This window comes from Petromyzon marinus, chromosome 27 (genome assembly GCF_048934315.1).
Source record: "Petromyzon marinus isolate PM22_M1 ecotype Great Lakes invasive population chromosome 27, UKy_Petmar_22M1.pri1.0, whole genome shotgun sequence".
In the NCBI taxonomy this organism is placed as follows: Eukaryota; Metazoa; Chordata; class Hyperoartia; order Petromyzontiformes; family Petromyzontidae; genus Petromyzon; species Petromyzon marinus.
This window is the reverse complement of record NC_133693.1, coordinates 4,435,598-4,448,296: the sequence shown is the minus strand read 5'-3', so window position 1 is coordinate 4,448,296 and position 12,699 is coordinate 4,435,598. Positions and strand designations below refer to the sequence as shown.

Genomic DNA, 12,699 nt, shown 5'->3' with positions numbered 1-12,699 from the left:
CGTGGCCTCGGAAGGAAAAAAAATGTGTATTAGTCGACACTTCGGGCAATTGGCCCCTTTATCTTCAGGGCAATGTGTGGCGGGCATGCACGCGTGCCATGAAGTGGAAAGTGTCGAGTTTGTCTACCGCGGTGAGCAGGTCCCTCGTGGCTGTGGACGATGATGGCCATGACGATGACGACGAAAAATGCCCCCCTGCTTTCATACGAATAAGTTTAATAACTTAGCGTCCCAAAACAGACGCGATCCTCTTTAGCCACTCCCACAGGCGTCGTTGGCTGTGATGTGAACCTTTGCGTGGCGAGACGGTCAGCGCAGTCTCAAGGGGTCGCCGCCCCCCCATGACCTGGACAACAGTCATCGGCGACAGGTGATGCCGAGCCAGCGTCGCAGCAAGCGACATTTAGAAAGGCGTCGTTTCGCAGAGCCCAGAAAGCAACACGTGTATCAAAGCGGCGCATCCGTGATGGACTGGACTCTTATATAAGAGAGCGTGCGCACGTGGTAACGAATGTTCAGACCAAGGCCGTAGCCATGGAGTCAACATTGGGGGGGGGGGACCAAATCTTCCAGGGGGTCTGGGGGTCGCCCCCCAGAAAAAAATATCTAAATTTGAAAACGAATTTCCTGCCTAAAATATTTAAAAAATTCACTAACACATTTTACAATAATGTCTAATAGTGTATTGTATTACATTGCTGTTTTTTTTCTTTTTTACCTTTTCTTGTTTCATTGTATGTAATGGCAGAGATTAGGGATTAATAAAGTACAACCATAACCACAATCATATAAACAGAAATCTATTTTATAGCAATATATTGGGGGGGGGGGACATTTTGCGCACATCGCCCCCAATATATATTATAATTACGGCCTTGGTTCAGACTTACTGATCATGAACGTGTTGTTTTACCAGCCCGCGTCCCGATTACAGCTGCCTAAGATTGGATCGGAACGCGCGTTCACAGTGTGGGGATACTCCAACCGTGGGCTTCATTAACCGCATCCCAAAATTGCAATAATTCGTTGAGATTTAGAGGAGGATGCGTGCACTTTCAATCTGTTCGAGAGTGGGATAAGCGTTTTTTAGCAGGACGCGTGTACAATCGCACCCATCCAATTGAGGCTTTTTTTTACGTGTTTGTTTTTCGCACTGACTTTCAAAGCGATTAAAAAGGGATACTTGGTCAATAAAAGCACGTGACTTAGACACCCGGGTGCCGATCACAACCTCGCTCACTTTATCCGCATTCGCTCATCATCGTGGTCGTCATCGTCAGCAGCAGGTGACAGAGTGACTGACCACGCTGACCTGCACTCGCTTCGACGCCCCACACCAAGTGGCTATTTTAGGGATGTCTAATGATACGGCTTGTTACACTCCTGTGGATGATTGCAAAGTTGAAACTCCAGATATCCCACGAAACCAAATAAAAAAAACGACTTCCGACTCAGCGAGCTATTAAATAAATAACAATAATTTTCAACCCTTTTGGTCAATCCACTGCTGGATGAAGGCCTCCCCAGACGATATCGCATGTGGGGTGCGGCGTTACCAAATCCTTAGAGCGAAAAAAAAACTCTCCAAACGAACCTCGCATTTGTGAGACGTCGCTTGATGGAGCTATCACCAGTGGACAATTTGACTCGTAATTATTTCAACTTGCGACCCAAATCGGCCGCCGCCGCTGCACAGTATTCGTCCACTCGCTCTCGAGAGGAGGACTCAAAGGCGCCAGGAGGAACCACAGACGAGCGGGAAGGCAGGCAGCCATGCGGAGAGCCGGCGCTACCAACAATTATCCAAGCCCTGCAGCCCTCTATATGTGCATCTGTGTTTTCATTCAATGAATGAGTGTTTATACACGTGGAAGGGAACTGGAGCAATAGCGAAAACCCATGCGTGCGAGGGGGCAACACTCTATCCCACACACAAGTGACGGATGGAGGATTCGCCTGTACGTTGCTGTATACCGCCTTCTCCTGAAAAGCCAGGGTATGGCAACATTTGTGCGGCAATACACCAAACCTCACTACCCCCGCAGTGCTGGATTATTCGGAGTGCACCACTGCTGTAACCCAACGCAAGATTCTTAATACGTACCTGCTAGCGTCCCACTTAGGCAACTGACCAAGTGATAAACATAGTCAACTGATACGGGACCCTGAAGTACAAACCTGGGATCACTGCTAAATCTGGATCATGTCATCATCCCAGAGAGTCTGTTCGGTTTGTCGCGGGGTTGGCACCACCGTGTCGGAGTTGTCTGATGATACTTTACCGCACTGGTTAGTGAGGGTTGGTGAGCTGGGGGCCACTGATGTTAACTGTAGCCTGGAATGAAACTTGGGTCGCCGGGTTCACAGTGCAGTGCCCTGTTCATTGCCTTTATGACCTGGTTATTGATAAAGCATCTACCCCCAAATGATGGCACACACACCTAAAACAAGGGCAAGAAATGGTCATCTATCACCACCAGCACTGTCACCATCTCCACGACCACGAACGGTACCACCAATTCCGTCACCACCTCCACTATCACCACCTTCATTTGCCACCTCGACCATTTAAGTTACAGTACCACCAACGTCATCACCGCCTCCTATCGTCACCACCAACATCACGACCAACGTCGCAACGCCACCTCCATCCCCAGTGTCCTCGCCATCACCGCGATGTGTGACTGCACGGTTAGGTACCAGTTTTATCCAGGTAAAGAGGTGAAGCTGTAGGTAGTAACTGCCCAGGTAGTGACTGGTAGTGCTCTAGTAGTAGTATCCAGGTGGCAGCCAGGTTAGCGGCTGGTAGTACTATATTAGTACCCAGGTGGTACCCAGCTAGTGACCGGTAGTGCTATATTAGTACCCAGGTGGTACCCAGCTAGTGACCGGCAGTGCTATATTAGTACCCAGGTGGTAACCAGCTAGTGACTGGTAGTGCTATATTAGTACCCAGGTGGTACCCAGCTAGTGACTGGTAGTACTATATTAGTACCCAGGTGGTACCCAGCTAGTGACCAGTAGTACTATATTAGTACCCAGGTGGTACCCAGCTAGTGACTGGTAGTACTATATTAGTACCCAGGTGGTACTCAGCTAGTGACCGGTAGTACTATGTTAGTACCCAGGTGGTACCCAGCTAGTGGTGAATGGTAGTGCTATTTTAGTACCCAGGTGGTACCCAGCTAGTGGTGAATGGCAGTGCTATATTAGTACCAAGCTAGTGAGTTGGCCGTGCTGTATCAGTGCCTAGGTGGTACCCAGCCGGTGAGTGGCAGTGCAGGGCTAGTACCCAGGTACACTTTCAGGTCCACGACGTCGAACATGACGACGGCGACGGCCCCCCAGGTGAGGAGCAGAGCGAACGCGAGCATCCAGGTGGAGGGGGAGTGCAGGAGCGGAGAGGTCTCCACCACCCTGCGCACGACCCTGCGCACGACCTTGCGACCGCCAGAGGCGTCCATCCCCGCGGTGCCGTGTCCGTCCGCCACGGCAGCAGCTCCTGATACCCCCCCCCCACACCCCAATCACACACGCACACACACAGGTGCAAGAGTATGTGGTAGTGAAAACAGAGAGATACCTGAGACGGCAGCAGTTCTTAACCTTTATTGCAGCCTTGCACCGCTTTGGTTCTCAATCGTAAATGTTTTGATAAATATAATGTTCATAAATACATCGAGTTTGATTAGACAAAGTAGTTGTCGTTGCCGTGCTTAATTTGTGTTTAGATTATTTAATAAAAAAAAACAATCATCCGTGTCTCGCACCCCTAGAAAGGGCAGGTGGTACCCTTAGGGGGTGCGTGCACCCCGGGTTAAGAACCACTGCGTTAGACACACGCCCTCTTTAATTACACAAAACACATGCAACACTCCTCCTCCTTCCCGTATATCTGCCCCGCCCGCACTGCATTGCATTGCAGGAAGATTTGTTCTCGTGTGGGCACATTAGGAATGGACCACTCTTTTAATTATTTCCTTGTGCAGCAAGGGATTAAAGTGTGGTTCTGTGAAAGTCCTGATGTGCTGTGCAGTGCATCAATGCACGTGTGTTACAGCAGCATGTGATGACTGAGTTGGGCCTGTGGATGGCTGGCAGGGTTATTGATGAGCCGTACGTGTACACCAGTCACGTGGTTAATGGCGACTCGGTTGGAAATTCGATGTGTGATACACGTGTGCTGTTGACTCTTACAGGTGAATGACCCAAAGGTTGTTTCTGATCGTTATAGAAATGTTCTCGACTTGTTCTAGACTTCAAGCTTGGCCTTGAATTGTTAGTTTGTGATGTATTCAATTGGAGGGGTTTTAGCATTGTGCATTGTAAAGGATGACGTACTGTTAATACTTGTAATTCTTAATTTACTAACCCTAATACAGTTTAGTCTATAACCATGCCCATGCACCCAGACTATGACTACTTGCAATGCTATTGAGAATAGAACACATGCATAGTTGTAGTGGTGACACGTACAGTATGTATATTCAATTTTGATATAAAGCTTTCGTGACTGCAGGGAGTCATCTTCTTGGTTCTTTCGGTAAAGTCACGTAGAAGGGAAATAATAAAATAATAAAAATAAAACATAATAAAATAACATTCCGTCTTCAGGTGAAGAAACAGAACTGTCGGGAAGACAGCGCTTCAGTGAACACTGCTAAGCTTGGCAGCGTCTTTTAAGCTGGGTGGGAGGAGCAGAGCACCTTGATAAAGGAGTTTACATATCAACAGAAGAATTTAGCATTGAAGTAGCTAAGTTAATGTGATCGATTAGCAGGATGTTAAAGTCAGAAATAAGCATGTAACTGGGAAATAATATTAAACATTACATTGAAAGGTACTAAGAGATTAGCAGGATGTTAAAGTGAGAAATTAGCATGTAACTGGTCACGGAAGTAGCTATGTTAAAGTCAGAGTTTACATATCAACAGAGGCATTATTATATTAACGCTAAAGAACTGCAACTACCCAACTATCATACACTAAACCGATGTGAAATAACTAAATATAAACTACATCAATATTATCAATAAACTCAATATACTATCCAATCAGCTGAGCTACTAGCAATACGTCACTATACATTACAATTCTATGTCGAAAAAAGTGGCGGTTTCTTTTCAACGTTAGCACCACGGAAAGCGACGAGCTTTGTTCAGATGGACGAGTCCATCTATGCTCGGAACGGAGGAGGGGGGAGAGAGAGAAACAGCAACGGTGCGCAACTCTGTCCTGTGCTGCGTTACAACTATGCTATAAACTAGACTACGATACATTACAATATTATACCTTCCAATCTAAACTACACTGTATAATATCGTATACACAGCCCAATATAAGCTCTAACATGCATTATATTGATATGCCTCCAACTAAACTTTTTTCTAAATTACACGACTATACACCGTACTATACACTGCCATAGACAAACCCACCATTTAATTATACCATACGTTACTATACACTACCCTATACTTTAGACTATAATAATATTAGACTTGTAATATTATACTATGTATTCTACCAACCCTACTGTATACCACACTGCTATATATTCACTATACAATTACGATAGTCTATATTGCCTTATAAATTATATTAAACATTACACTGTTATACTATTTATTAGTATACAATATGCTATAAACCATATAATTGACCGTCGTGTGAAAAGTACTAAGAGGCAGTGCCAGCGAATGGACTGCGGTCTGAAAGTCACCGTAAAACACAATCAAGAACCGAAATGGTGTATCACGTCCTTCCAATGATTACTAAACCAGAATCCATCTTCTCATTTAAAATTGTCTCTGTGTTTGTATATGTGGATGGCCTCATGAACGAATCTCTCATGGTAGCCGGATGGCTTGCAGATAACCTCCGTCTTGGAGAAGTATATTGTACACATATAGTACAGGTAATGGGCGTAAGATACCGATATCAGTCGATGGGATAGATAGACATACAGCTTGGGATTAAAGTAATATTCAAATAGTGACGTGCAAATGTTAATATCAAAGATGGTTTATCATTAGTAGAATTGGGTTTAAGAGAAAACCGTTAATGATTAACCGGACTTGTACACCAGTCACGTGGTTTATAAAGACTCGGTTGGAAAATTGTCTGACACGTGCTATTGCATCTTACATCTTACAGATTAACCACAATAAATGTGTTTTCCCTCGATTTGGAGCACCTGCCCACGTCCTTCATTTTGAGTGTGCAACACTTGTGAGAACAAGGCACAAGCTACCCAGCAGTCCATTCGTGGGCCGGTAATAAACGCCTCGTTTCGAGACGCAAATTTTGCATCTCCTGGATTTGGCATTCCTCGAAGACACCGGTTGACACAACTATTAAACCATTAAACCGCACGATAAAATCAACAGGCTGATGCGCACACATTCTTTGTGAATGGAAAATTATGGACAAGCCATGCAACTGAAATTATGGACAAGCCATACAACTGATATTATGGACAAGCCATGCAACTGAAATTATGGACAAGCCATGCAACTGACATTATGGACAAGCCATGCAACTGACATTATGGACAAGCCATGCAACTGACATTATGGACAAGCCATGCAACTGACATTATGGACAAGCCATGCAACTGACATTATGGACAAGCCATGCAACTGATATTATGGACAAGCCATGTAACTGATATTATGGACAAGCCATGTAACTGACATTATGAACAAGCCATGCAACTGACATGAACAAGCCATGCAACTGACATTATGGACAAGCCATGCACTGACATTATGGACAAGCCATGCAACTGACATTATGGACAAGCCATGTAACTGATATTATGGACAAGCCATGTAACTGACATTATGGACAAGCCATGCAACTGAAGTTATGGACAAGCCATGAAACTGAAATTATGGACAAGCCACAGTCGTAGTGCGACAGTGGCCATGCAACTTAAACTTGTGGAGACTCTTGCATATAAGTGAATCACTAAAGTCTGCGCTCCTTCAACGGAGGAGGAGCAGCACAACCACGCGAACTCGCTCTTTCCCGAAGCCCTCTCGTCGCGGCCAGCAGAACTCGACGTTAACATTTAGCGTCTGAAGAACGTACTGCATTGTCAAAAGGCAACAATGGAATTACACTTCTTACAGCGCAAGGCTATAACAAAGATGACACGCACTGTGTTACACAGACGAGTGCGATCTGCTGGCGGGGGCGATGTTATTACGCGTAACAAAAACAAAAGTGTACCTACTTTAGAAATGTGCCGGCAATTGTTCCAAACTTCCATACATTTGGACCGTGACGCCGGAGAGCGTGGCCTATCCCTATTCGAATAACGTCGCGGCGTAATCATCCAGTGCAGACGGCGCGGTAGGCGTGTCGAGTGAACAACAGCCGCCGGTGTTAACCAGGGCGGCGGCTGGGCTCGATTGCGTTCGCCCGCTCGACCTTTATTCGCTCACCGCCTCGTGGTTTTTATTTTAATTATCGCCCATGGAATGAGCCTGGTTTGCGTGCAGCGTTCTCGGTGGAAGGATTTAGCTGCTGGTGCAAGTAATTCGCTCGGCCTTGGACACAACATATGGGACATCGCGGCGCGTCTTAGGGATTCATTCAAGAGCCGAATGTCTCACAGGGGTATACCACATAAATGAAACTGAAAACAATGAGGGTTCATACGAGAGAGAGAGAGACTTGGTGAGAATTTCGTAGCAAGGGCCGTAAAATGAACGTTACATATTCGGGCAGGCAGACTCATGCCAGCACGCTCCAACCATTCGCTTGGAAAGTGGTCCAGCACAGTCGCTGCACCCTTATCGGCATCGCCTAGGATGGATGAACCTCGTTTGTACCAACGTATTCACGTTGCCGTCACGCAATGCACCGCTTGCTCCACGGTACCGCGCTACTTTATCGGCCCCGGCTGGTGTGTGTGTTGTGGGTAAGCCGGCAGTGTGGGTCCCCCCTCCCTTCCCCCGCGGGATGATCGCACCTTCACCGCGGGATGGGTCCGTCATGGGGCCGGGGCGCAGGATCGCTCCCTGGGAAGACGTCTTCGGTAGCGGAGAGAGAAGAGAGCGCAGAGAGATAGCGCGCAGAGAGAGCGCAGAGAGAGAGAGCACAGAGAGAAGAGAGCGCAGAGAGAGAGAGAACGCAGAGAGAGAGAGAATGCAGAGAGCGAACGCAGAGAGAGAGCGCAGAGAGAGAGAGAGAGAGCGTAGAGAGAGCGAACGCAGTCTAAAACAAATCCTTTGTTGGTTTACATAAAGCAAAACATTAAAAAAAACGAAATGATGAACGAAGCAAAGTGCCGACTACACCGAGCATCGAAACAAAAAAGAAGAGAGAGCGGAGAGCGAGCGACGGCGACAACCTTGGAGAGAGAGAATGGAGTGTGAAGTGAGAGGCGGGGGGGTGGTGGCAGCACTTGGAAAATAGAGAGCGAGAGTAATGGGGAGAGGAGGGAGAGGAGAGTGGATAAATGGGGAAGGCTGGGAGAGAGAACGAGGGGAGTGTGACGTGAGAGGGGACAGCACTGGACAAGAGAGAACGAGTAGGATAAACACTGGGAATGACGGGGAGAGCGGAGGGGAGGGTAGTTTCGAGTTAAAACGAGAGAGAGCGCCGAAGAGAGACGGCGAGCTAACGGGGGGGGGGGGGGGGGAGAACGCGAGACGTGAGAGCGTTGGAGGCCACAGAGGGAGGGAGAGAGACGGAGAGCGCGGAGGAGAGGAGGAGAGAGGGGTGGAGGAGTTGGGAAGCGAGAGGGGGGAGGGAGTTGTTTGGTGGAGTGGAGGTGGATGCGGGGTGGAGGTGAGAGGTGGAGGCGACTGTAACCCCTCCGCGTCCTCCGCAACGTTTGCTCCCCGCGCCAGGAATAGCCCCCAGAAGAAACCCGAGACCCCGGCAGCGGCAGCAGCAGCAGCAGCCGAAGCCCCGAGACGGGGTCCGCGCTGCCCCCGGGGTGGTGGGGGGGGTGACCCCCCACAGGGGCACGCGCAGTGCCCATGCTGCACCGGGTATAAATAGCACACACACAGCACACACACGTGTATACACACAGCACACACTGTATACACACAGCACATACAGCACACACAGCACAGCACACAGCACACACACGTGTATACACACAGCACACACTGTATACACACAGCACAGCACACACAGCACACACAGCACAGCACACAGCACACACACGTGTATACACACAGCACACACTGTATACACACAGCACAGCACACACAGCACAGCACACACAGCACACACACGTGTATACACACAGCACACACACACGTGTATACACACACACAGCACACACACGTGTATACACACACAGCACACACACGTGTATACACACAGCACACACACACGTGTATACACACAGCACACAGCACACACAGCACACACACACACACGTGTATACACAGCACACACACGTGTATACACAGCACACACACACAGCACACACACACGTGTATACACACAGCACACACACACGTGTATACACACAGCACACACACACGTGTATACACAGCACACACACACACGTGTATACACAGCACACACAGCACACACACACACGTGTATACACAGCACACACACGTGTATACAAACGTGTATACACACAGCACACAGTGTATACACAGCACACACAGCACACACGTGTATACACACAGCACAAACACACACACGTGTATACACACAGCACACACACACGTGTATACACACAGCACACGCACACTCGTGTATACACACAGCACACACACACTCGTGTATACACACAGCACACACACACGTGTGTATACACACAGCACACACACACATATACACAGCACACACATACAGCACACACACACACACGTGTATACACAGCACACACACGTGTATACACAGCACACACGTGTATACACACAGCACACATACACGTGTATACACACACGTGTATACACACAGCACACAGACACGTGTATACACAGCACACACGTGTATACACACAGCACACACACACGTGTGTGTGCTGTGTGTATACAGTCAGGTCGGCTCGGCTTAAACGTTTACACCTTGAGCGGTTTGTAAGCAACGTCAGCGCTGGGGAGACAAAGGCGGCCGGGCGTGGTGTTGGCGACAACCACACTCTAGTTTGCCCTGCCGGCCTTCATAGCTGCTGCTATTTGCTAACAGCACTTGCCCCGACAGTCTGTTAAGGCTATAGGGGGATTTTTGTCTTTGTATTTATATAGTCAGGTCGACTCAGCCTGAAACGTTTAACAGCAGGTGCAGTGTGTCAGCAACATCGGCACCGGGAAGACAAATGTGGCCGGGCAGGCCACACCACCTCGCTCATCACGTGCGCCTTCCCCGCCTTCATTGGGTCCAGGCTAACAGCACTTGCCCTTCACAGCGCGGGCGAGCTACACGGGGGATCTTTGCCTCTTGTTTATAGTTCGGGGAGCAGTGGCGCAGTGGTTAGCGCACTGCTCTACCTACCCAGAGGTCACTCGATTCCCGCTCACGGCCGACACCAGTGGCCATTATCTGGGCTTCCCCTGGGTCGACTCAGCCTCAACTGAGTACCTGATGACGATATTGTCAAAGACATCGGCACTGGGGATACAAAGGCGGGCCGGGCGTGGTGATGGCCACACCAACACCACCAACGTCATGTACTATTCCAACCCTCAACAGGTGTCTCGCGAACAGCACTTTGCCCCAATATTGTGTCAAGGACATACGGTGGGGTGGATCTTTGCCTCTGCGATTCACAGGATGAGCACTGCCCTGCCATCAGCAGCAGGAGGCGCGCGAGCCGCGTTCCGTGTGTCCACACACAAAGTGCCCTCTGCCCTTTGGGACCGTTTTTGCCAATATCAAAATGATGAACAATGTCTAAGAAAAGGCTTTTTACCTCCGCCTGGCAACACAACATGAGTCGTGTTAAGATATTCAAACACCAACTAGATGCCTGTTAAATGGCATCAAGTCTGCATTCGCCACACACTCTTGTAGCAAAACATGCAAACACAAACGTGCTCCGTTAATTATAAATGCACTGTCGTTGGAACTGATTGGCCGCCACAAGAGACAGCAGCCTTCTCTACAGCCTTGTCTCGCCACTGTCAGACAGAGGACGCCAAAAGACAAACATAAAGAAGGCAGCCGTCTCTTGTGTGGGCCAATCAATTTCAAAGACAATGCCCATGTATTATTAGAGCATGGTTTTTGTTTGCATGTTTTTCTACAAGAGTGTGTGGTGAATGCAGACTTGATGCCTTTTAATAGGCATCTATTTTGTGTTTTAACATCTTAACACCGCCTGTTTTATTCCAGAAAGGGTAAAGCCTATTGGTCTTTTTTTTTAATCAATATCCTCTTCCAGCCCATAGATACCTCGAAAATACTTTTCGTAAACGGTGGTCCCTTATTTCACACGGAGCACCAGGCAACCCAGCAGCGTGGATTTGTTTGCCAAGCCACGACTCCGTTGATGAGACCCAGAGGTCGAAACCGGTCCAGAGTTCGCCTGCTCGGGGTTACGAATGCCGCCCGGTTATCATTGGTCTGGAGAGTCAAATATGTCGATGGGCCATCCAACCGCACGTTGCGTTTGGAACGCCGCGGATTTGTGCGCATATTTGCTGTAGCTGTTCAGACTATTGGGGCAAGCGAGCAAAGGTTGTATTTGATCGAGTAGACCGATAGAGGCACGGCATAGAGAGACGACGAGTTGATGGGGGTACAATTCGGAACTGGAGATGTGCGGACTTGCTAACGACTGGCACGGTACCATTGGTGTCAAGATCGGCCTTTCTGGAGGAGGGTCGTGAAAGACTGCGCCGATGCAACGACGGCGGGTGGAGGAGCGACGCTCACAACAACGAGCTGGAGAGCCGGGCGGATAAAACATTCAGGTGGCTCAGTGGTAAACACAGGTGGTGCGTCTGTCAATCATCTGAGGCAGTCAACCAATATCATTCGGATCTGTCCCGTGACCTCCTCTGGACCTAGCCTGGCACATCAGTCAACCCATAACTCCTGGGTCCCGTCACCTGCCAGCGAGCCTTCGACCACCTCATGTCAAAGTTTCAAAGTGCACCTAGCCTGGCACAAGCGCTGTGGTGACGGCACTTCCACATTGTGTCGGTGTGGCTGTGTCAGTGTGAACGGTGCAGATATTTCCATGATTCATTCCATGATCATGCATCGTTAATATTCACTTCATCTATCAATCATCGTCATTCACACCACTGTCCCATCATTCATATCTTAATGGGCACGCCATCATCGGCCATTAAAAGTATTTATTTCATCGATCATCATTATTCATATTTCATCCAGAATTATCATCACCATCGTTAATAACTATATATTTTGATATCGTTCATCACTATAATTGTCATTCATAGTTAACATATTTAACCATTTTCCTTATCATTATTCACATTTCTCGAAAGACGTCATAATTGTCATACTAATTTACATCTCAATACGTTTCCCTTCATCATCACGCTCATCATCACCCTCATCACCACACCACGCGTCTCGCCTAAGGCGGGAGGGGAGGTGAGGGGAATGCGGTAATGGGAGACGAGGGTGTGGAGGCAGCGTGAGGGGATGAGGGGAACTGATGGGTGGTATGAAGGGAGAGGGGGTTGAGTGGGAGGCTGGGAGGGAGACCAGTCATGCTGGGTGGGAGGAAGGGCTGGGTGG

At 48.4% G+C, this 12,699-nt stretch overlaps 1 protein-coding gene across 1 annotated transcript in view; it reads left to right on the top strand.

Moving 5' to 3' along the window:
• Positions 1-8,981: 8,981 nt before the first annotated feature.
• Positions 8,982-12,699, top strand: part of LOC116946500 (sodium/potassium-transporting ATPase subunit beta-1-interacting protein 2-like) — a 51,956-nt gene continuing 48,238 nt past the window's right edge. The window contains exon 1 of the mRNA XM_032961454.2: positions 8,982-9,008. Coding sequence (XP_032817345.1) covers positions 8,997-9,008 — 12 coding nt within the window. The 5' untranslated portion in view covers positions 8,982-8,996. The remainder of the gene's footprint in view (positions 9,009-12,699) is intronic.